General features: G+C 45.2%; 1 protein-coding gene across 3 annotated transcripts in view; it reads right to left on the minus strand.

The window, feature by feature from the left end:
* WDR59 (WD repeat domain 59) overlaps positions 1–20,371 on the minus strand; it is a 49,034-nt gene that overhangs the window by 20,222 nt on the left and 8,441 nt on the right. For all 3 annotated transcript variants that reach the window (XM_088062333.1, XM_088062332.1, XM_088062334.1), the window contains exons 4-16: positions 19,275–19,360; positions 18,297–18,377; positions 16,213–16,250; positions 14,186–14,274; positions 13,604–13,720; positions 12,565–12,642; positions 11,675–11,831; positions 9,910–9,989; positions 7,624–7,756; positions 4,452–4,576; positions 3,421–3,585; positions 2,534–2,629; positions 967–1,123 (exon numbers count right to left, since the gene is read on the minus strand). In XM_088062333.1, the coding sequence (XP_087918459.1) occupies positions 967–1,123; positions 2,534–2,629; positions 3,421–3,585; positions 4,452–4,576; positions 7,624–7,756; positions 9,910–9,989; positions 11,675–11,831; positions 12,565–12,642; positions 13,604–13,720; positions 14,186–14,274; positions 16,213–16,250; positions 18,297–18,377; positions 19,275–19,360 (1,402 nt within the window). The remainder of the gene's footprint in view (positions 1–966; positions 1,124–2,533; positions 2,630–3,420; positions 3,586–4,451; positions 4,577–7,623; positions 7,757–9,909; positions 9,990–11,674; positions 11,832–12,564; positions 12,643–13,603; positions 13,721–14,185; positions 14,275–16,212; positions 16,251–18,296; positions 18,378–19,274; positions 19,361–20,371) is intronic.

The raw sequence follows: 20,371 nt of genomic DNA on the forward strand, positions 1-20,371 counted from the left end.
AACTTGCCAAGCACTGTTACTCCAGAGGTAAGTGAGGTGATGTCTGGCAACGCAGAGAAACTGCAGCTTGTACAACTCTCTTCTTCAACAGGAGAGCCCCAGACATCTGAAGCCAGCTCCAAAGCATCCTCTCACAAGCCTTATCCCATTTGTTAGCCTCTCAAGTGTCTTCAGCTGCCTACTCTTGCAAGAGTTTCAGGACTTAACAGGTTTCACTGAGCCTATTCAATGCAGTATTATTCTGTTTTACTTTTGCTTGGGAATTCAGTGAGGCCTGTATGGAAAGCAGGTTCCAAAACATGCTCACACTGGTACGCAGTCAGGTCCAGAGACGGCATCTGTGCATCTGAAATAGCTCAGTGAAACTTAACAGCTCTCACTCAGATCTTAACCTAGTTTTTAGTGATCTTCACCCTCTACATGCTCTCCTGGAAACCTGGATGTGATTGTACCCCATCTCCCATTTAGGAGAAGTTTCTTAATGACCTTGGGAAAGCTGTTTTGGACAAGTGAAAGAGTGTAGAATGAGAGAAGAGTGGTTAGAAATATGAATATGGTTTCAGCAAAGGGTAAGTTCAACCCCAAATCACAGGACTTTTGTGAAGACTGAGTGCCAGAATACACCCAGTAATGTGATGCTGGTAGGAGAGAACTAGGCAAGGAAAACAGCTATTCCCAGTGTTCTATAAAAAGAGATCTGTCAATGCCTCTGGCATGCCACAAGCCAAAGGTTATCTCTTCAGCTAGCCCTGCATTTCAAAATCCTAAAGCCCCACATGCAATCCCAACTGTGAACAGTTGCTAATTAGTCTCATCTCTAAATTTACCACAATATCACTACTTTAACACCATTCCTTACCCCTTGAATGGCAATGCCTTATCTTGTTCAGAGGCAAGTGTTTCCCAAGACATCTAAAAGGACCATTCCCCAGGTACCTGTTTTAATGTATCAGTGACAGGGCTGACCTGCACCACAGAACCTGGCTCCAGAGGTCCGTGGAAATGGGATGTTAGAGTCCTGGTAGGAGCCGTAGGCATTGGAGACCCGGGCAAAGGTGGGCAACGGGGGTGTTACGGAGTTGGACAAAGCGTAGGGATTGCTGGACGTGCTGTCCTCTTGGTTCTGAAACAGAAGTTACCCAAGGTCACACTCTTGCTGTCACAGGACAGAAATCCAGCCAGAGCATCGGACACAGCAGTGCCAAGCAGCCTCACAGGAGGTGCTCATCCTTTGAGCCAGAACAGACCAAGCTCAGAGCATAGTTACTGCTTCAACTGCAAAGGCACTTGCAGGCACATCTGCCTTTGAGGAAAAAGCTTCTCTAGCTGCCTGTCCAGAGACTTCTCTCCCACCATAATCATGCTGAAATGCAGAGCTTAACTTGGGGAGGAACAGGAGGAAGCTATATAGAAAATCCGATCTTCACACTCTGGATATGACTCTCAAGGCAGCAAGCTGAGCTGAACATGATAATGCAATGATGCACAAAATCTCCTTGAGTGGGAATAACACGCAACTGTGGGGTGTCAAACACAGGTTGGGAGTCTTCAAGTGAGGAAGGCTGATGGTGTGAATTACTGGGGGACCTCAGGACTAGCCACAGGAATTTTGGCAGAAATCTGCATTTATTTGGATAAAGAATACTACAACTTCAGTCTAAAGGAATTCTTTGAAAGTAGTGGTGGCTCAAGTAATCAGATTTCTATACAGCACAGAAAGTTCCCACTCTTACAATATTACTGCTGAAACCAAGCAGAATTAAGCCTTCACATGTAAAAAAAACCTCCAGCCTTTTATTTGTGATGAATAAAAAAAACCTCTCAGAAAAGAAACCTGAGGAGACTCTCCAATCTTTTCCTGAATGCTAAAAACACCCACTCCAGTACACTTCACCCACACAAAGACCTAATACCTGACACTGGGATGCTGAGTAGGTATCACAAATCTCTCAGCTAAGAGCAGAGTGTGACTTGGATTTATCTGCAGTGTCATCCCTACAAAACCTCAGCACAAGGCTGCAGAAAAAAAATCAGATTTTCACAGTTTGGGGTTTTTTTCAGGAAAGAAAACAAAAACCCTAGAATAGGACTAGCAGGATCTTTGACTAAAACTGAGGAGGTAAAGACACCTGCCATTGGCCTTCAAACAAGAATTAATCCATCAACAACCTGAGGCCTCTTATCTTCTCTCACAGATGATAACCATGCCCTGGCAGTCAGTGACATATATTCTGAGCTGGGAAGCTACCATGCAGCACTAAGATTCTCCAATCTCCAGTCACTCCTGGTAACCTGGATATCAGAGTTCCCCAAAGCAGCAAACCTTCAGGGCCTCATTTTTGGAAAACAAAACACATCTAATCATCCACCCAGCTCTTCAGCAGTAACCAGAAGTGCTCACACAAATGTAATGGCCAGTCACAGGGGTCTATTTACACATCTAATGAGGCCAGATTCTCACTGCAGAGTCAGAAGTGTGGGACATGGGAAAAGACAACAAACTAGGGCAGAGAGCCCATGCAGCTCTCCATACCACAACAGACTCCAGCCAGGAGACCAGCTGACGCAGGCAAGGCTCCAGGCAGCTCTGGTTCCGCTTCACTTTCTGCAGGGAAGTGTCTTTCAGTATCTGGAATACATACAACATGCAACTTTATTCATGGTTACATCCACACTTTGCCCACATCCTTTTTGCAGAGCAGCTTAGATGCCAGGACCTGAACAGGTAACAGACATCCGCTAACGCCCACTGGAGCCACTGGTGTGCTGTCTGCTCTGAGGAATGGCTTTGTGCTTTGATCAGAGCACTGAGGTTCACCTAGCAGCACACTGAGCCAGGATTTAGGCTTCAATATTACTGCAGCCCATATGTTTCATACCAGTTTGTGGCAAACTGGATCAGGTTTTTTTTCAGGAAGAAACCCAAACTGATCCATCAATGTGTTGTGGGGGAAAGGATTTCATCAGCAATAGGATTTGCTACACCAGATGATCAAAACATCTGGTCTGAATTAGCAGGGCCTATGTAAAAAAATCCCTTCATTTTTAAAGTAGCTTGTGTAGTAGAGCAGGAAGCAACATCCCAGCTCAAAAATAGTATCATTCTGCAGCTGGATGCTTAACTGGTCATTTTGTCTATTATTGGGTTGAGGGCAACTGCATGAGGAGAAGTATGTTAGGGATCCTGAGGCAATACACATCACACTGAACACAGCAGCAATGAAGGAGCAGTGGAAAAAGGCAAATACTGGACTGCAGCATCAACAAAACCCTTATCCTATGGGCTTCACAATTTTTCAGTTCAACATGACCTGTGGTATGTCTTCAGCAAGGTCTGATGTTTAGTTATGTCTCAAAAATCCAGACGTCAAGTATCCATCATTTGTACATTTATAAAGACACTCTATACTCCTCACACACCTTCAGCAGCTTTGCCTTCATGGAAGCTGTGATGGAGGTTGGGTTGATGAACTGGAAGGACGGTGCAGCATTATTGGGATATTGGACAGGGAACATCACCAGCATCCTGACTCTGTGGTTGCCGCAGTGCACCGACACCGTACAGCTGCGACTCACCGCATCCATCTGTGAGAAAAAGCAATTGCTCTCTAGTGAGATCTCCCAGGACTTTTACATTTATCGTGGCTTAAATTCATGCTGAGGGACTGGTTCCTCTGCACATAACACAAAGTCATGCTGTTCTCAAGGGCAGGGAACATAGTGACAGCAAAACGCCCCAGGCAGATGGGGACAGGCTCAGCTTGTGCCAGCAGACCGACATTCCAGCATCCAGAGACTGTGGCCAGCCCAAGCAGCACCAAGAAAGGGGCTCTGCTCCCAAAAGCACCCCAGCCCACCTCACTTGGCCATGGAGAGTTGGCCAGGCTCAGTGCAGCAGTAACAGGCACCTTCTAACATCCTGCACCACTGTCACAGAAAACTACATCAGGATCATGCCATGAGCTGTGAAACCACCAGGGTGGGGAAAGGAGACAGGCAGCTGCCTCAAGCCTCCCAGCCCAGTTCAGGGCTGTGCCTCCAGTGAGCTTCTAGGCACAGAGGAGAGTTTGGAGTGCAAGGGAGAGGGCAAAAGTGAGGGACAGAATACAGGATAGGGAGGGCTCAGCAGATGGGACTCAGAACCAGTTGAAATGAGATCAACTGCATGGAACAAGTCACCTTCCACTCTGCAGTCTAGGCAGAGAAGAAAACACCATCCAGACTTCTCACGATCAGCCAGTGTAGTTACTGTGCTGAAACATTTCTCTCACACCAGTGTCTGGGATTATTCTCTTTCTTACTATCCCTGGCCAAGAGGATCTCGACAGCACAAAATAAAACTTGCTTACAGACAGCAGTCACTGCAGCAAAGAAGGTTCCCCTCTAAAGGCTTCAATAAGCCAGCCTGCCCACATCCCCTCATAACAAGCCAGCAAAAGGAAACTCTGTACCTCCACATTGACATTTCGGATCTGCACATTGATCAGTGAAAACTCCTGCTGCAGTGTTTGAGGCAGCCCCAGTTGGTCGGTTTTCTTTCCCACCAGGGAGTCATTCAGGAAATCTTCTTTTAAGGCTGACAGGAAAGATGCATAACAAGTTGAGACAAGCTATAACAGGCAGAGTTTTTCACATGATGTCAGGAGGCAGCCAAGACAACAGGTTTTCCTCTGCTCTTCTGGCACATGGAGGTATCAGTTTTTACCTGGCAAAGACCTGTGAGCTGGAACATCTCAGCTGTTGTTTGGAAGCAAGTTTCTGACCCTTCTCTTTAAAAATCCAAAGTTTTCTGCACAGAGGGCTCCCAGGAAGGTTAGAGAACCTGCCTGTACTCTGTACAGTCCTAAATGGTCCCTCACATGTGAGACCCTTTTTCCTCCTTACACAGTGCTGCCAGAGTCACGATCAGCTGAACTGGAGCATCTCAGCTCAACAGGAAAGAACTGCAGCCCTAGCAGTCTCCAGGAGAAGCTCTGGTCTTTGGGACTAACACCCCCACCACTCCTGACTTTCAGGGAAGGCCTCCAAAGCACAACAATGCTTTGGGAGAGAGCAGGGAGTATTTCTGGTCCTAAGAGAAGCTTAATTCATTTGCAGCAGCCATTTGCATTTAATGTTGCAAAGCATTCTAGTGCTTTAACAGCCTTTAAAGACTCATCAAAATACTGGGTCTAACTCTCCAGTTCCAGCAGCTTTTAGGAGGACAGCAACCCCTGAAGGCCAGAACACATTTAAACAGCCAGGCAAGCGCTGCAGGACACAAAGAATTACAGTTGAGATAACAAACTTCACTGAGTTTCAGAAGAATTCAGAATTCAGAAGAATCTGCCTGTGGTTGTGCCTGGGTTTTGCCTCGTTTCTTGCTGTGTACCTCTGTAAGGGCGTTTTGCTGTGGCACCACTTCTTAAGAAGGTCAAATATTATTTTTTGATGATGGTTCCAAGGACACAAGAGAAGTCCTGATTTTTCAGCTGTCATTCTCACACTTGCAATATCACATTGCACAGACTACTCCCAGCAAAAACAAATGAAAAGAAATGCAAGAAGTTGACTTTTTATAAGCATTTGCCTAGAAGTTACTGACTTTGCTGCAGGGACAAATATCTGGTATTACCACTACCCAGTGAGCTGCTGGATTTGGATAGGTTGGATGCTTAGCCAATCATTCTTGTTTGCAATTCTATTACAGCACTTAGATATATTCCAGAAAAGGGAGCTGAAAAGGAGATTAAAGGAAGATCAGTGGCTCTCAGGGAAGAGAATTATTTCTAGCTCAAGATGCCACATAGCTTACTGAAAAGCCATCTCTAAGGTTCCCAGTATGGGCAATACCCTCCCTTTGTCTTCTCCTCCCATTCCCTTCCAATTAGTTTTTAATCCTCCAAAGCCACACACTGGTACAGATTCCTAAAGCTCCTCTATAAGCAGCAGCAAGAGCTGTGCAGCAAAGGCACAGCTGGGGCTCTCTCATTCACCTGCAGAGCATTGATCTCTTCAAAAGATCCCCCAAAGTGCTTTACTAAAATAACATGGAGGCTTTGTCTGCAGCTGAAATGCAGCCACCCCCAGGATGAAACATCAACAGTCCATAATAGCTTTTTGGCTAGAAAGAACTGAAATTCCTACCTAGGAATTTGCTTATGCACTAATCCTGCAGTCATGTTATTTGCAGCAACATCTACCCTGCTACAGAAAAGCTATTTCATTCCTTTTGGCCATGAGAAAAACCATAACAGTCTGAACCAAAGAACAAACCACATGGGATGGTTGTATGTGCCTCTTCAGGGACAGTGGAAGAGTTAACTCTCTCCTGTGGAAAAAAGAGAGGTCAGGCAGCCAAAATGAGAATGCTCCCAGCAGGAGCAAGAGAGATTGTGCTGCTCCAGAAGCACTGCTCATGGGGAGCACAGGTATCTGGGGCTTTTTCTATCATCTTATAGAACCCTGACATAGACAGAAGTTCTGATGGCTTTCAGAAACTTGTTCTGCTGACACACAGGACAGGAGGCAGAGAGGAACTTCACTGGCAATTTCTGAGCAAAAAACTTTTAGTTAGGAAGAGATGCTTTCACTAAGGGACCTCACAACTGCTCCTTTATTGAAGGGACAGACATTACACCACTTTCTCCCCTTCTCTGTAGTTCATTGGCAAGCCAAAGGGTGAATCAAATTGCATCCCCATACACCCATCACATGGGGATCCATTGTGGCACAGCTACAACACTGAAAGGAGCTGTGAATTTAAACCCAAATTGACATAAAGGCATTGGTGCACCCAATTCTTCTTCCTCATTGTAGCTGCAGAAATCCCTTTAGATAACTTTTTTCCATGCACATCACCATGTGATGCTATAACAGCATCTTGTACTTACACTGTTCAAACACTAACCCTGAATGTTTAACCTGGCCACAGCCTTAGTCACACAAACCCTCCTTTATGTTCCTTCCTTGCATACCTTCTTTTCTGTAGGGACAAATAAATACTTTCTGTCAAAGTATCTCACATCCACCCCCTCTGTATCTCAGATGCCAGGGATATTATCCCTCTCCCTCTGCTCTGCCAGCCTTCAGCCACCTCTCATGAACAAAACTTTATGACCTGTCTCCATATCTACATCTGGTGAAGACACCAGAAAACACCCCCTTGTTAGATCAGTTCACACAGTGACCCCCCAGCAGAATTGTTTAGGTACCAGGTGTGATATAAGCAGCTTGTGTCAGAGTGCCTTACTCACACACTCCTCTTCTGTGGGTTCATCTCTTGGCTTTAATCTATCTTCTCAAAAGGTAGAACCTACATTCTGATTGTCTTACTTTTGGCAACAAGCCACAACTACAACCTAGAAAGCATGCAATTAAATGAAAATCATGACAAGGAAGAGCTTCATTTTACAGCTAGAATCATTGCATTAGAAGAGAAAAAACTTGGGAGGACCATCCTGAGGAATCCCTAATGTTTCTCCTCCTCCCTGATGAGGAATCCATTAACCTCTCAAACAGCAGCAGGTTGTGCTTTGCCTATGTTTTCTTATGCCAAGATATATCTTCTTCCCACCACAAGCCATCAAGTTGAGCCACCAAGCCACCACAAGCTGAGGTTCCACAAGCCATCACTTCTCTCACCTTCCTCATCCCCATGTCCAGAGTTATGCTGGGGCTCCGCCTCCTGGGGGTGAAGGGTCTTGTCTGGCTCTGGCAGATGAGAAATCCCATCAATGAGGTCCTCAACTCCATCCAGGATATCATTAGCACAGAGCTGAAAAGAACAAACACACCCACATGCTACACAAGAGAATCCAAGCTGTGGGAAGAGCCACCACTAAACAACTCACTTCTCCAGACAGATGGATTTGCAAGGTAGGTCTATCCACGCAAAGTCATGACTAAGACTGTACTGTTCCTGTGACAAAGACAGGTGATCTTTCACTTTCCAGCACCCTCAACTCTGTCACCTCAGAGAGCCTGGCCAAATCTCCTGCTCACTTTAAAAGCCACTTAATTGACAGGGCCTGGCTAAGAAATAGAGGCTTACCTTTAGTCAAAACTAAAACTGATATTACATTAATTCCTTGAATTAATTTGTTAAAACTTGTTTAATTTTTTAGATCAAATTTAATAGTAGCACACTTTCTGTAGTTGACATTTACACTCCAGTAGGATCTAGAGACCCAGGTGCACACAAGGGGCCCTTACTGTTCTAGGTCCTGTATCAAAATGAGACTATAAACCCCTGGATTTTAAGTTCAGCACAAGAAAACTGGGAAGATGAAGGGAAGAGAGAGGATAATGGTGTGATGTAGCAAATTACAGCATTGGTCACCAGCAACATGCCATCATGTGTGTAGTTTGATCCAGACAAAGACAAGGACAAAAGAGTGGGAGCCAGTAGAGGAAAAATAAAGGCTCTGACATGAACAAACTATTGATTTAAAGACAGGAAAGAAATCAAATGTTGACAAATATATCAGGTAGGAGTAAAGGGTCATTTTTCACAGAGAAAGTTTGTTACAGACCTGCAGGACTCCTGCAGGATCTGTGCTGGGACACATGCTTCTCAACATATTCATTAAAAACCTGGAATAGGAGGTGAATAGTGACATGACCAGGTTTGCTGATGCCACCAAGTTTTTCAGGGCAGTAACAAGTGTGGCTGACGGCAAACAATCACAGAAGGACCTTACAAGAGTAACTGTATTAAAATGAAAGATGAACTTTGGCTCAGATAAATATAAAGCAACATACATTGGGAAAAATGGCAAGCTGAGGGAACAAGAGGTAGAAGCCAGACTAAGCTGATGATTTCATGGAATTATGCCAAACAATTTACAAACTGAACTGAGTACTGAGAATTCTCTGGAAAAAAACAAAGCTCAGATCCCCATCACCGAAGGTATATACTAGAACTGAAAAAGGGTCATGAAAGGCAAAAGGATAATCAAAGTTGTAGTACAAAGGATGAATTAAATCAAGACCTTTTGACTTGAAAAAGGAGGTGGCTGAGAAGGATATGATGGAGGCCTACAGAATCATCAGTAGCACATATGTAGAGAATATGACTCACTTAATCTTCAATAGAATAAAATTAGGTGGCAAAATAAACAAATGAGCTGGTTTACCACACAACACGCAGAAAAACCATGAAACTCCTTGCTGTTATGGTGTTTAAGGTGACAAAAATTTATAAAGGTCCAAGAAAAAACAGAACATGTCTATGGAAGTGACAATCATCAAGCTCCATCACATAGAAAGATGACAGACTCAATGAGCCTATAAGTTGCAAATGGCAGGAGGCTGACAGGACATTTGAGAAAAGCATCGTTCCATGCCTGCCTCCTTCTTATCCCCTCCCAAGACATCAGCTGAAGATGTGACATGGCCATGTGGCCCATTGTGGCCATATGAACCTCTGGTATGAGCCAGCACAGCTATTCTAGTAATTACATCAGAACCTGTAACTGCTGCAGACCCAAACACTCAGACCACCCACCCCAGGCTTAGAAGCAATGGACACAAGGGGAGGTAGAGGAGGGTACAATCCCTACATTTACCTGGCACCTAAACAACCAAGAAATACAGTCTTGTAGCCATGGACGCAGCATTTTAGAGGCAATGCAGGCAGTAACTGCCCTCCACCTTCTCCAAACAAACTTCTGCACTTAATGTCAGACAACAAAGCAGCCTTGCACAGACACAGAAACTTTTGAGACACAGGCTTAAAAGAGAAGACCCATCACAGATCTCCTTGGGGATGTTTTTGGGCTGGATCTGTAGAGGAAAGTGAAGCAGCAGCTGGCTTCTGTGTCTGCAGCTCTGTGATACCAGAGGAGTGATTGGGAGTGCAAGGAAGGGGACGTGAATCCAGCCTGTAAGAAATCTGTCTATGGTTCAAGAGCCAGAGTGCCCACATACCCTCTGCAACTGAGAGTCAATCCGCCACATGCGCAGGGTCTGATCCCGGGACCACGTAACCAGCTGGTAATCTTTAGAGCCTAAAGAGGACAGAAACAATTAGAGACCCCACTGGAAAGCAGAGACTATCTCAGTTTAGAGTAAACAGATTTAAACGAGCCAGAAGGCACATCCAAATGGATAAGGCACAAACTGAAAGGCAGAGCAAGTCCTTTTCTGCTTTGATTGACCCAGGTACATAAACCTTTGTGCCTCCCCACACCACAGTTAACACACCTCTAAACTGGCTGTGATTTACAGGCCAAAAGCACAAAGCAATAATGAATGTGACACAACCAGGAATAAAGAAGACCCACAACAATATTTATTTAAGTAGAAGAAATAGTATGGTAAAAAGAAACGTTTCTCAACTATAACTGTAAAGTGAAAATATCTTCTAATTCATCAAGCCTGTTTCAAGACGTAGATGTTTTAAAGTATTTTTAAGCAATGAGAAGGTGGTTCTGCCATTCCTCTTCTTGCTTCTGAAACAGTTGGATGATGCCAAGTTCAGGTTGTAAGGGAATAAATCTAACCACATAATATCAACAGGCAGAGGTACACAGACCTATTTATGTCCATGTTTATGTCTTGTGATACAGTTTTAAGTTTCCCTTGTCAAATAGCTGCTATGCTTAAGAATTTGCTGCTGCACAGCTGCTTCCTACACCCCTCTGCTGAGGCATAGGGGCTGTCTAAATACAGCGCAACAGACTGTGGAAGGAAATTTGTGCTATCTTGGTTGTCTCCACACTGGAGCAGACTTGGAATGTTTGTGTGATTGATACATGTTGCTTGAGACAAGCAAGCCATCCAATCCCGGGTATGTATCTATTAACTCAGCCAAGACAACCAACTGTAGCTCAAGTCTGCTGAAATGTTCACAAATTGATTTGGACTGTGCCTCCAGATCCTAACACAGTTCTCCATTGCTCTCCTCTTTTTGAAAGAGGAAAATCAAGTAATGGAGAAGGAGGTGACTTAACTGAATGGCCCCAGCAGCTGATGGCAGAGGGCTGGACCAGCACTTTTATGCAGCACTGCAAAGCTGTAGCACAAGTGACACCAAAGCCAGACATGCACATTCTGTCAGTGGCAGCTGAGGTGCTGGAAACAAAGCTGTGCTCTGCACGGTTATGCAACCTCTGGTATGGAATCTCCTATTCTTAGCTGCTTACACTAGAAAATTCAGTCAGGACTGAACTCTAGCAGCAGACTCTCTATCCCATGTTATTCCTCCCTTGTCTTGGCCAGCATACAAATTAAGAAGGGCTTGCTGGGTCTGTGGTCTGGGATATGCTGGAGGCTGCTGATCCAGGTCATGATATGAGGAGTTAACTGGTTAACCTGCAGCTCTGAGCAGGGAAAGGGTACCTGCACTCAGGCACCTATCTAATAATTTGCACAATTTACTCTGGAAGTTAAGAAGAGACTCCCAGGAGAGTGGAAGCAATGAGAGTCACCACTGACCCACTCAGCATTTGGTAGATTTGCTTTGTTAGCATGGAAACAAGGCAGTGCTTCTGTAAGCACTGCCATAAAACCAGTTCAGAACAGCTGTACTTTGAGGGGGGGCAGTGGAGGGCATGAAGATGGGCAGGAGATACTTGAAGGAAAGGCAAGACTAAAAAAGCAACAGCCTTGCAATCAGGAGCCAGGTCTCCACACCCTTAGTTAACTGACAGCCACAGTGTAGGGAAGACAGCACATTCAACCCTCAACTCACCTTCTTTCTGCTTCCTCCACTGAAACTCCAGCACCACATCATCATGTCCCACAAAAGTGTGGACAGGCGTGTTCAGGTCAAAGACATTCCAGAGGAGGAGACTGTTTTCCCGACGGAGTTGGGGGACCATCACTGTCACCAGTCCATTGCTGAAAGGCTTGGAGAGAAACACCTTTCCAGTTAGCCAGGGAGAGTTATGCTGCTATTATCACACTCATTTTTCCCTTTTCCCACCAACACGAATATGAAGGTTTTAAATGAGCTCAGCACAAAACAGAACCAGGCCAAAACCTGGGAAGGTCCAAGGCAATTGCTGTGCAAAAAAACTGTTTCAAGGGGTAAGATGTAGTACACTGAGACACTCAATGCAGCTCACTTAAGATGAGCAACTTCCTTCTGCTGCTTCCTCACTTTTCATCTGTGAGGCTGGAGGAATTTCACCACTGACTTTTCACTGGGAATCCTTACTGCAGTCTGCCTGGAGCTGCAAGAACTGCTACCTGGGAACTGAGCCCTAGCAGCTCTTCAGGGTCACGATGCTCAGAGGAACATGGAAACCAATCCTACACTCCTCATTTTGGACAGGAAAAGGGGATCAAGATTCAAGGCACAGCACAGGCTTCAGGCCACACTCAGATCTCTGAGGATTATGATTGATGTTAAGAGCCTCAGCTTCACTTGGGTAGGTGCTTGCTCACTCCTTCTCCTGAATGCCCCCACTTGGATGTTGCTTTTCTATACCTTTTAGGCACCAAGAAGGATTTTTAAAATCAACTTAACAATGTCCACAAGTAGAACTGGTGAGAAATCCTATGGCAGCTCTTTATTTAATGTCTCTTTGCGCGTTCTTCTCAGAGCACAAGTGGAACTGGTGGGAGTTTCTCACTCACCGTGTATCTTGCCTTCCAGACGGGAACCTGGCAGGGAAGGATATTGAGGTATTTCCGAGGCTGACGGTAATCCCAGAACTTGAAAAAAAAAGCAACAAACCAAGAGAAAGGCAAGCAAAGGCAGGAGTCAGCTGGCTATACTTTCAGACTGTAGTTTTCCATGTGACTTGCAGATAGAACAGACCAAAAAGCATGCCAGGGTGCCCACAGCATCATTAGTAATCCCATTCATTAACAGCAGAGACGGCCCCAAAGGACAAATACCAAGCTATCAGCAGCTGGCAGCATCCCTTAGAAAATGAGTTACTTGGGGTCATATTCACAGTGATCATAGCTTGAGTAATTAGAGCAGGGAGACAGGCAGCCTGCTTGGGCTTTCAGAGTTACAAGGTACCCTGCAGGCTGCCAGCCAACATGCCAGTCCAGGCTGGAGGCAGGCCCACCCTGCTGTTACTGCTAATTTTCTAATGAAGAATCTAACCTTTTGCTTTGCTAGAATACACATCAATTGCCTCAGAGCTTAGCTCAATGTGAATGAACTCCACTTGGCTGACATACAAAGCACACTATTTTCTCCCAAGTAAGAGGCCCTGCACAGCAGTGCTTGCAGGCAGTCTCTTATTGATAGTCCTGTTCAACATGACTTCGGAAACTCTAGGGGCTGAAGTATGTCTCCCCACAAGTTGCTGTAATCAGCTTGAGGCTGGCAACATGCATTTCAGAAAAAAGGCTCTTCCAGCATGTGTGGTCTGTTCCTTTCTGGCAAGCAACAGGCAGAGGCAGTTGTTTTCAGTTTCAGTACTGCCCTAATCACCACATATGTGGCAAACATATGTACACCCATTCTTCAATGACCTCTGCCTGCTCTGAAAGTGCAGTTCTGGCTCAACACACCAGGTGGCCAGAAACCAAACAATAAAGATCCAGATCTTGCCAATGGCAAAGCACTCCCCAAAACTTCAGCAGCAGCAGAAGGGGATCTGCTCCACCATCCTTCCTACTCCCAATTCGTAGAAGGAATCGCAGAAACAACACTTACCCTGACAGAGTTGTCCTGGCTGGAAGTGGCCAGTGTATACTCATTGTCAGGATGCCAGTCCAAACCATGGATTTTGGAGAGATGAGCTGCCAAATACTCCACTGCAGTGCTGGGTTTCTGCAAGGAGAGACACTGTCCTTCTCAGCACAGGACACCTGAAATTTGGTCTCGTTCTCTGGCATAAAAAAGAGACACTTTAACCAGGGCAAGACAGTTAGAACAACCACCCCTGCTGGGGAATGGCAAATAGCTCAGCAGAAGTAGCTGAAGAAAAAATCCTGTGAAGGTATGGCAAATTCCAGACACCAAGTACAGCCCTAACCACGCTTTATGCTCAGTTAAACAGTTAAGTACTATGAGATCAAATGGAAAATGTTAATAGGAACAGTCTCTGAGGAAGAGGCTACCTACATGCTCTCTTCAGGCTCTTGGACTCCAAATTCTCTCTAGTTTAAACTGACCCACAAGAGAGATCTGGGATAAAGTAGTACACATTTCCTCAGTATTCATCTGTCACCAGAGGAGTATCTGTACTGGGTAGGTGGGAATATGTACAGATAGCTCAAAAATCCCTCAGCTTACCCTTTTGTCCCATATTCGAACATCCCCATCATGGCTTGTTGCTAAACAGTTGGCATTTTTCTTGTTCCATTTCACCTGGGAAGCTCCAGCTGCAGTAAAAATAGAGCAGGCCAAAACAAGCAATTAAAGAGAAAACAGCACAGTAGTCCCATCACCTGGACCTAGAGCTGCTCTTAGGCCAGGAAAGACAGTTCAGAGGAAGGATATCCCAGAAGCCAGCATAAAGGTTGCCATGAAAATTATTAACTGCTGGTTCCTCAGTGTATCATTTGTACCCACAGGACAGCAAAGCAAGTGTTCCAGTTGCATTCCTAGAGCTCTTTATCACATCTTCTAGCCAGGGGCTGTACCTGATTAGAATACTCATGGTCCATTAGCTCCAATGGAACAACCTCCTCCAGACCAGAAATGTAAGTTCATCACCTCCTTCCCAAATCCCCTCTTTTTATTCAAGTTATTTCTAGATGCTTAGGGCCTGTTTCATCTCCCCACCACCCCCCATACTATCAGCTGCTACATAGGCAACTAGTGCTATTGATCTATGATTAAAATACGGGTGTAGGAGAAAGCTGCAGTGCAGGTGACCTTGGGTGTGGCTAGCTGGAGGTGGACTGACTGGGTGGACCAGAAGGTCCATCTGTCAAAATACACCACAGAAATCAAAGACACCAATGACACTGTAAAGAAACCAGATGATGGTCTAGATATGACTTATATGTGATATCATGAGGGACTCAGTCAAATCAGACAATGGGTTGTTATTTCTAATAGAAACGAAGCACAGGTCCAGTTAATGTGGATTGCTCAGGTATTGTAAGCATAATGCATCTGCTCATCCTTATTCCACCAGTATTTTCAAACCTTTTGAGCTATCAGAAAGGTGAGATCCATGAGAAAGCTGAACAGATCTCAGCCTGCTGCTACTCCTCACCTCTACTACCCACCTCCTGCTGCATGGTGAGCAGATTCATCCTGACAACCTGGCTAAAAGCTATTTTGAGGGATAAAAAGCTGCAAATAGACTGCCAGTTGATTGATTTGATCCACTCACTGAAGGGTACACAAATGTCTGGACCAGCATTAAACAGCATCAGGCACAGGGGGAAGGAAGGAAGCAAGGAGGCTTTCTGAGGAGAAGGCTGCTGGGCTGGTTCAGCCGTGAAACCTCACCCCAGACATCAGAACCGACCACTGCTTCTCTCTGACTCAGTAAGGTTTTTGCATTTCTGTGACAGAAAGGTTTGCTGGCTGGGAGGGGAACGGGAGCTGCTGCAGATGTGTAGCCTAAGGAGATGTAAGCAGCAGAGCATGAGAGTTACACGTTGTGAGGATTGCTCCAGTACTGGGGATGGTAACTCAGGGAAAGGACATTTTGCTCATCATCTGTGCCCAGTCCCAGCTCCAGCCAGTGAGGACGGATACACAGCACCTGCCAGCAGGTGGTATTGCAGGGGCTGGACACTCACCTTGCCAGCAGCCAGGACAAGAGCCTTTCCAGAACAAGCACAGCCCAAAGATAGCACCCTGTGTGCTCCCTGCATGTTGCAGGTGCTGCAGGGAAGTGGATACAGCCAGCTGCTGTACCCAACCCTGAGTGAGTGAGGGGACAGGCTGGCACAGAGAGCTGCCTGAGGCATGGTTTAGTTCCTTGGCTGATTCAGTCAAACATAAAAGGACATGAGGAAATTACAGGCAAGCAACCCAGGACAAGCAGCACAGCAAGGTGGAAAGCAGGGAGGAAGCTCCACATGGCCATTCACCAACGTCAGGGCAGCAAGTCCAAGTACTATAACTGCCCTCCATGCCTGGAAACCTCAAGGGGCTCCACATATCTTCTGAATTCTGCTTCTCTAAAAGGAGTTGTGAACTGGAGCTGCTCAGCTTGCTCCTACATGGGACAATCATACATGGTGGCACTTCTGTACTTTGCCATGCCTGGCCTTAGAGTGTGAAGGGAGGGAAGAGTAACAGTAGGAGCATGCAAAAGAAATGTTGTTTAATGCCTACATCACACAAATCAGACTTACCAACTGCAGAAAGTGAGACTGTGGGCTTCCTGGTGTCTCTGAAATACAATGTGGCCTCTGTGAGTACACACAGCATAGTCCACCCTTCCCAGCGAGCTCCCTGCTATTCCAGTGCTAATGTTATTGCTGCCTTGGGACTTAATGGACCTTCTGCTTACCAAAAGACACCAGTATTAAATGGAATAAAGGTGACCAGCTGGAGGACAACAACCACACTGGAAATGTTCAAGGCCAGGCTGGATGGGTCTTGGTGCAACCTGGTCTACTGGAAGGTGTCCCTGCACTTGGCAGGGGGATGGAACTAGATTTTTAAGGTCCCTTCCAACCCAAACCATTCTTTGATCCTGTCTTGCCAGCACATGCAACAGGAAGTTTAGGACAGAGGACAGAGCTGGACTGGACTAGAGGGAGGAGAAACATACACAAAGTCTGGCATATTGCAACTGGATAGGCAAGGAAACAGAGCTCACAAATTGTTGCTGCAGGAAGCAACAAAACAGCCTTTCCAAGGAGGATTAAAGGAATAAACAGAGCTGTGGAAGCACTCGACAAAAGCCACTGATGCGTTTGTCGAGCCTTTGCAGATCCTGATTCAAAGCAGATGGAGCAGTTACTACAGAGCAAAAACTTCATGTCTAGCATATAATAACAAAATTAGTAGAAAATCAGCCCAGCTGTGTGCAGACTAAATTCTGTCTGTCTACAAACCAAATTCCGCAATGGCAGAAACCAGTGCGGCACCATGACAACTCCTAGCAGCCAGGGCATAGATCAAGGCAATAATTTACTTCCTGGCCTTGCTCTTCAGGAATTCACCTGCTCTTTCATGAAAAGTTACAGTGAAAATAAGGAATATTGTCTTCAGCTTTTTCTGTTTGCTGAAAAGCAGAACATTTTCTGGAATGGACTGCATCTCTCCCTCTAAGAGTTTCTGCTTAATCAAAAAGTTATTTTGTATGAAAAATTAAGTGGGGAATTTCCAGGTGCCCTTACTGCAGGGCTACCTCCCTAGGGTGTTATTAGAGACAGTCACTTCAGCAGGATGTTAATTTGCTGGAGGCCAGCAGTGCCAGGACCTCAGTGCCACAGCAAGCTCAGAGCCTTTCCTAGCACTAGTGGGATGTAGAAGCTTTCAGAGACTGCCTAAGGAAGCAGCTCTAAGCAAGTGATACAGACACAAAACAATGGAAGGGAACAATAGAGTTAAAGGAGGACTTTTGATAACAACCTTCAGAAATCTCTATTTTTTCTGCTTGGTATTAAGATAGTATCACAGGAAAACAACCGGCAGTTATTTTATCTCTATGTCTTTTAATTACACATTAATAATATATTGTCATTCTCAAGCACCATTTAACCAAGGATCTAAGTGCTTGTTCATAGGAGCTAAGCAAGCCTCCGGGTAGCCTGGTGCAGTGGGGTTATATAATTATCCTCCTATTATAACTGAGCAAGGGAGGCAGACAGGAAGAAAGTGATTTGCTGCAGGTTATAAAGAGTTGTACAGCCAGCAAGAGATCCCAGCAGTCGCAGTGCCAGCTCCTGGCTTCTCAGGTATAAAATGTGGGGCTTAAATCTGGACATAGAGTTGGAAATATCTGCTACCCTGAAAATATTCCTGCAGAAAGCAGCACCAGGAAACAAGGCAAGGTACAAACAGGAAAACCTTCCTGAATACCATTGTCAGTCTTCCCACCACTGAGGGAGAACCAGCAACAATCACCGAATTTAGTAGAAAATGGCTATAGGATCATGAAATGGTGCTCACTAATTCAGCTAAAAAACCCCAACAAGTAGAACACCCTTGGGCTCCAGGAAAAGCCTCTGAGGAAATAGCTGAAGTGGGTAGGGAGTGAAGCCAGACAATTGCAGCTTAACTGTACCACTCTACTGCCCATCACTGACTCTGAACTGACTTGAAAATAGGAGAGCAGAAGTTGTCTTGGAGACAATGGGAAGTAGCTGAAGTCCCTGTACACAGCTAAAGAGCAGCACCCATCAGGGCGCGCTTTGCCCTGCAAGTTGATAATTATGGAAAAGAGTCCAGTGATTTCCCCAAAATGAAGAAACATACTGATTCTTACTTGATGTCCCAAATGTAGATGTATGTGTCCACAGAACTGGTGACCAGTAGGTCTGGCTCAAACACTGCCCAGTCCAGATCACTGCAATGACAAAAATCATAGATCAGTAAAGAAAAGCACACACAGAGTTTGCATCAACTTCCCACAAGCAGCCAGTACATTTTCCAACAAATTCACAGCAGCTCCATGACATCTACTGAAACTTTTAAAGGAAAAATCAAGATCTTAATAATTTCTCTAAGTAAATTCCAAGAAGCAATGAAATGCTTCTAAGTAAATTCCAGTGAAGCATCCTCCTAGCCCTGAACTTTACAGCTACTGTGTGTGTGCTCTTTCCCCTCCAGGCAAAGGGACACTGTCTCAAAGCGTTCTCAGTAACCACACATCCTTGGCATCAACCGCTCACTCTGGGATGCCTCCCTGTTGGGAACACCAAGTGCACCTGGGACACAAACAGCCTCCAGTCAGCCCAAACAACTGTAATTTCAAGGGCTGCAAATACTTTACACAGTCAGAAGCTTGAGTAAAAACAGTCCTTCAGCTGCATTTCCAACACAGCATTGAAATACGACTTTAAAACAAGAGGTAAAAATCTTCCCTGAGCCATTGTAACACTCTCTAAACTTGGGCTGTGGGATTACCTGCTTTAATTAAGCTGCTATCACACAGAAACACAGCTGAGATTCAACTTCATAAACATGCTGTCTGTTTCCCAGATGATGGCTGCTGCTCTTTACAAGGACAGCAGCCCAAGGCAATGACATTCAAGCCATCAAGGGCTAAGTTGATATATTGGGGGAGCCATGAGGGGGTGAGCCACTTCATGCATATCATCATCACCAAATGGGAAGGCAGTCCAATCCAAAGTGAGTAAAAACAGGCTCAGAGCCTGAGTGAAGCCAGGACCAAAACATTCAGCTTCTATGAAACAATGCATCTCTTTCCACTCAGCAGACCACAGCATTGCTTGTTCCTCACCTGATCACACGTGTGTGTCCTTGCAAAGATGTGCAAACTTCCCCATTACCTTCCTTCCACTTATACAGGTCAACACGCTGATTGCTCTGCAATTTGATGGAAGAAAGGAGAGACAGTCTCAGACCACCAAGGTAGGACATGGTTCTGTGTGTTAGGACCAGGTTTCCTTCACTTTGAACAACCACAGTTATCAATGAGTCATGCTGTGATTAGCCAAGTCCTTGCCCAAAGCAGGAAAGCAAAGATGAACTACAGGCTGCAAGGACTTTCAAAAGCTTACACTTTAATTACACCCACTTAAAACCAGAGATAAACTAGAACGGGAGAAAAAAAATCCCACACTGCAAAATCCACAAAATTATGTTTTCAGAGTCTTTATTTCCTAACAACATGCTGTAACTGCAGGCAACAGACAAATTCTCTCTGCAGGAATACCCTGCCTGTCTGTTAGATTCACAACTGCAGTTTTTGGTGAGAGGGATGATGGATTACCACTGGTTGTCCTCAGCTCTCTCTCAATTCCCTTCTGGGATAATTGAGGGTCATTGCCAAATACAAACAATACAGTCCAATGGCTTCAAGGTCACCTCCTCAAGGGTACTCTCCCCATTCTTGCCAGCCCAGGAGAAAAACTTTAAGTGTTTATCACTAGCTGTAAAAGACAAAGGCAAACCAGATGTATCAATGACAACATTACTTAGGGCTCCTTCACTCATTCCAGGAATAAATCCTTGCCCAAATGCAGCCACACACAAAGTTACTTGAAACTAGTTATTGTGCTGTAAGTTCATGTTCTGTCTCAGTCAAGGTTCACTTCAGGCCAGGCCAACTCTAATCCTTCTGGGGCAGAAACTGCCTTTGTGGGTGCATACAGAGTACCAAGCACAGTGGATTATGGCTGGAAATTCATGGTGATTGTGCAAATCCAGAAAGAACACAGCCTTAAAATGTTATTTTCATTAGCCCCTTGTTTTCAGACTTTTAGGTAGATGAGGGAAAAGATAAGAGACTTCATAGAAACACACAGCTGTCGAGGTTGAAAAGACCTCTAAGATCACTGAGTCCAACTGTTACTTTACAATTTTTGTGGCAGGTTT

This window comes from Pseudopodoces humilis, chromosome 14 (genome assembly GCF_049639895.1).
Source record: "Pseudopodoces humilis isolate 2021_Gansu_Grassland_sample_001 chromosome 14, ASM4963989v1, whole genome shotgun sequence".
Taxonomy (NCBI): Eukaryota; Metazoa; Chordata; class Aves; order Passeriformes; family Paridae; genus Pseudopodoces; species Pseudopodoces humilis.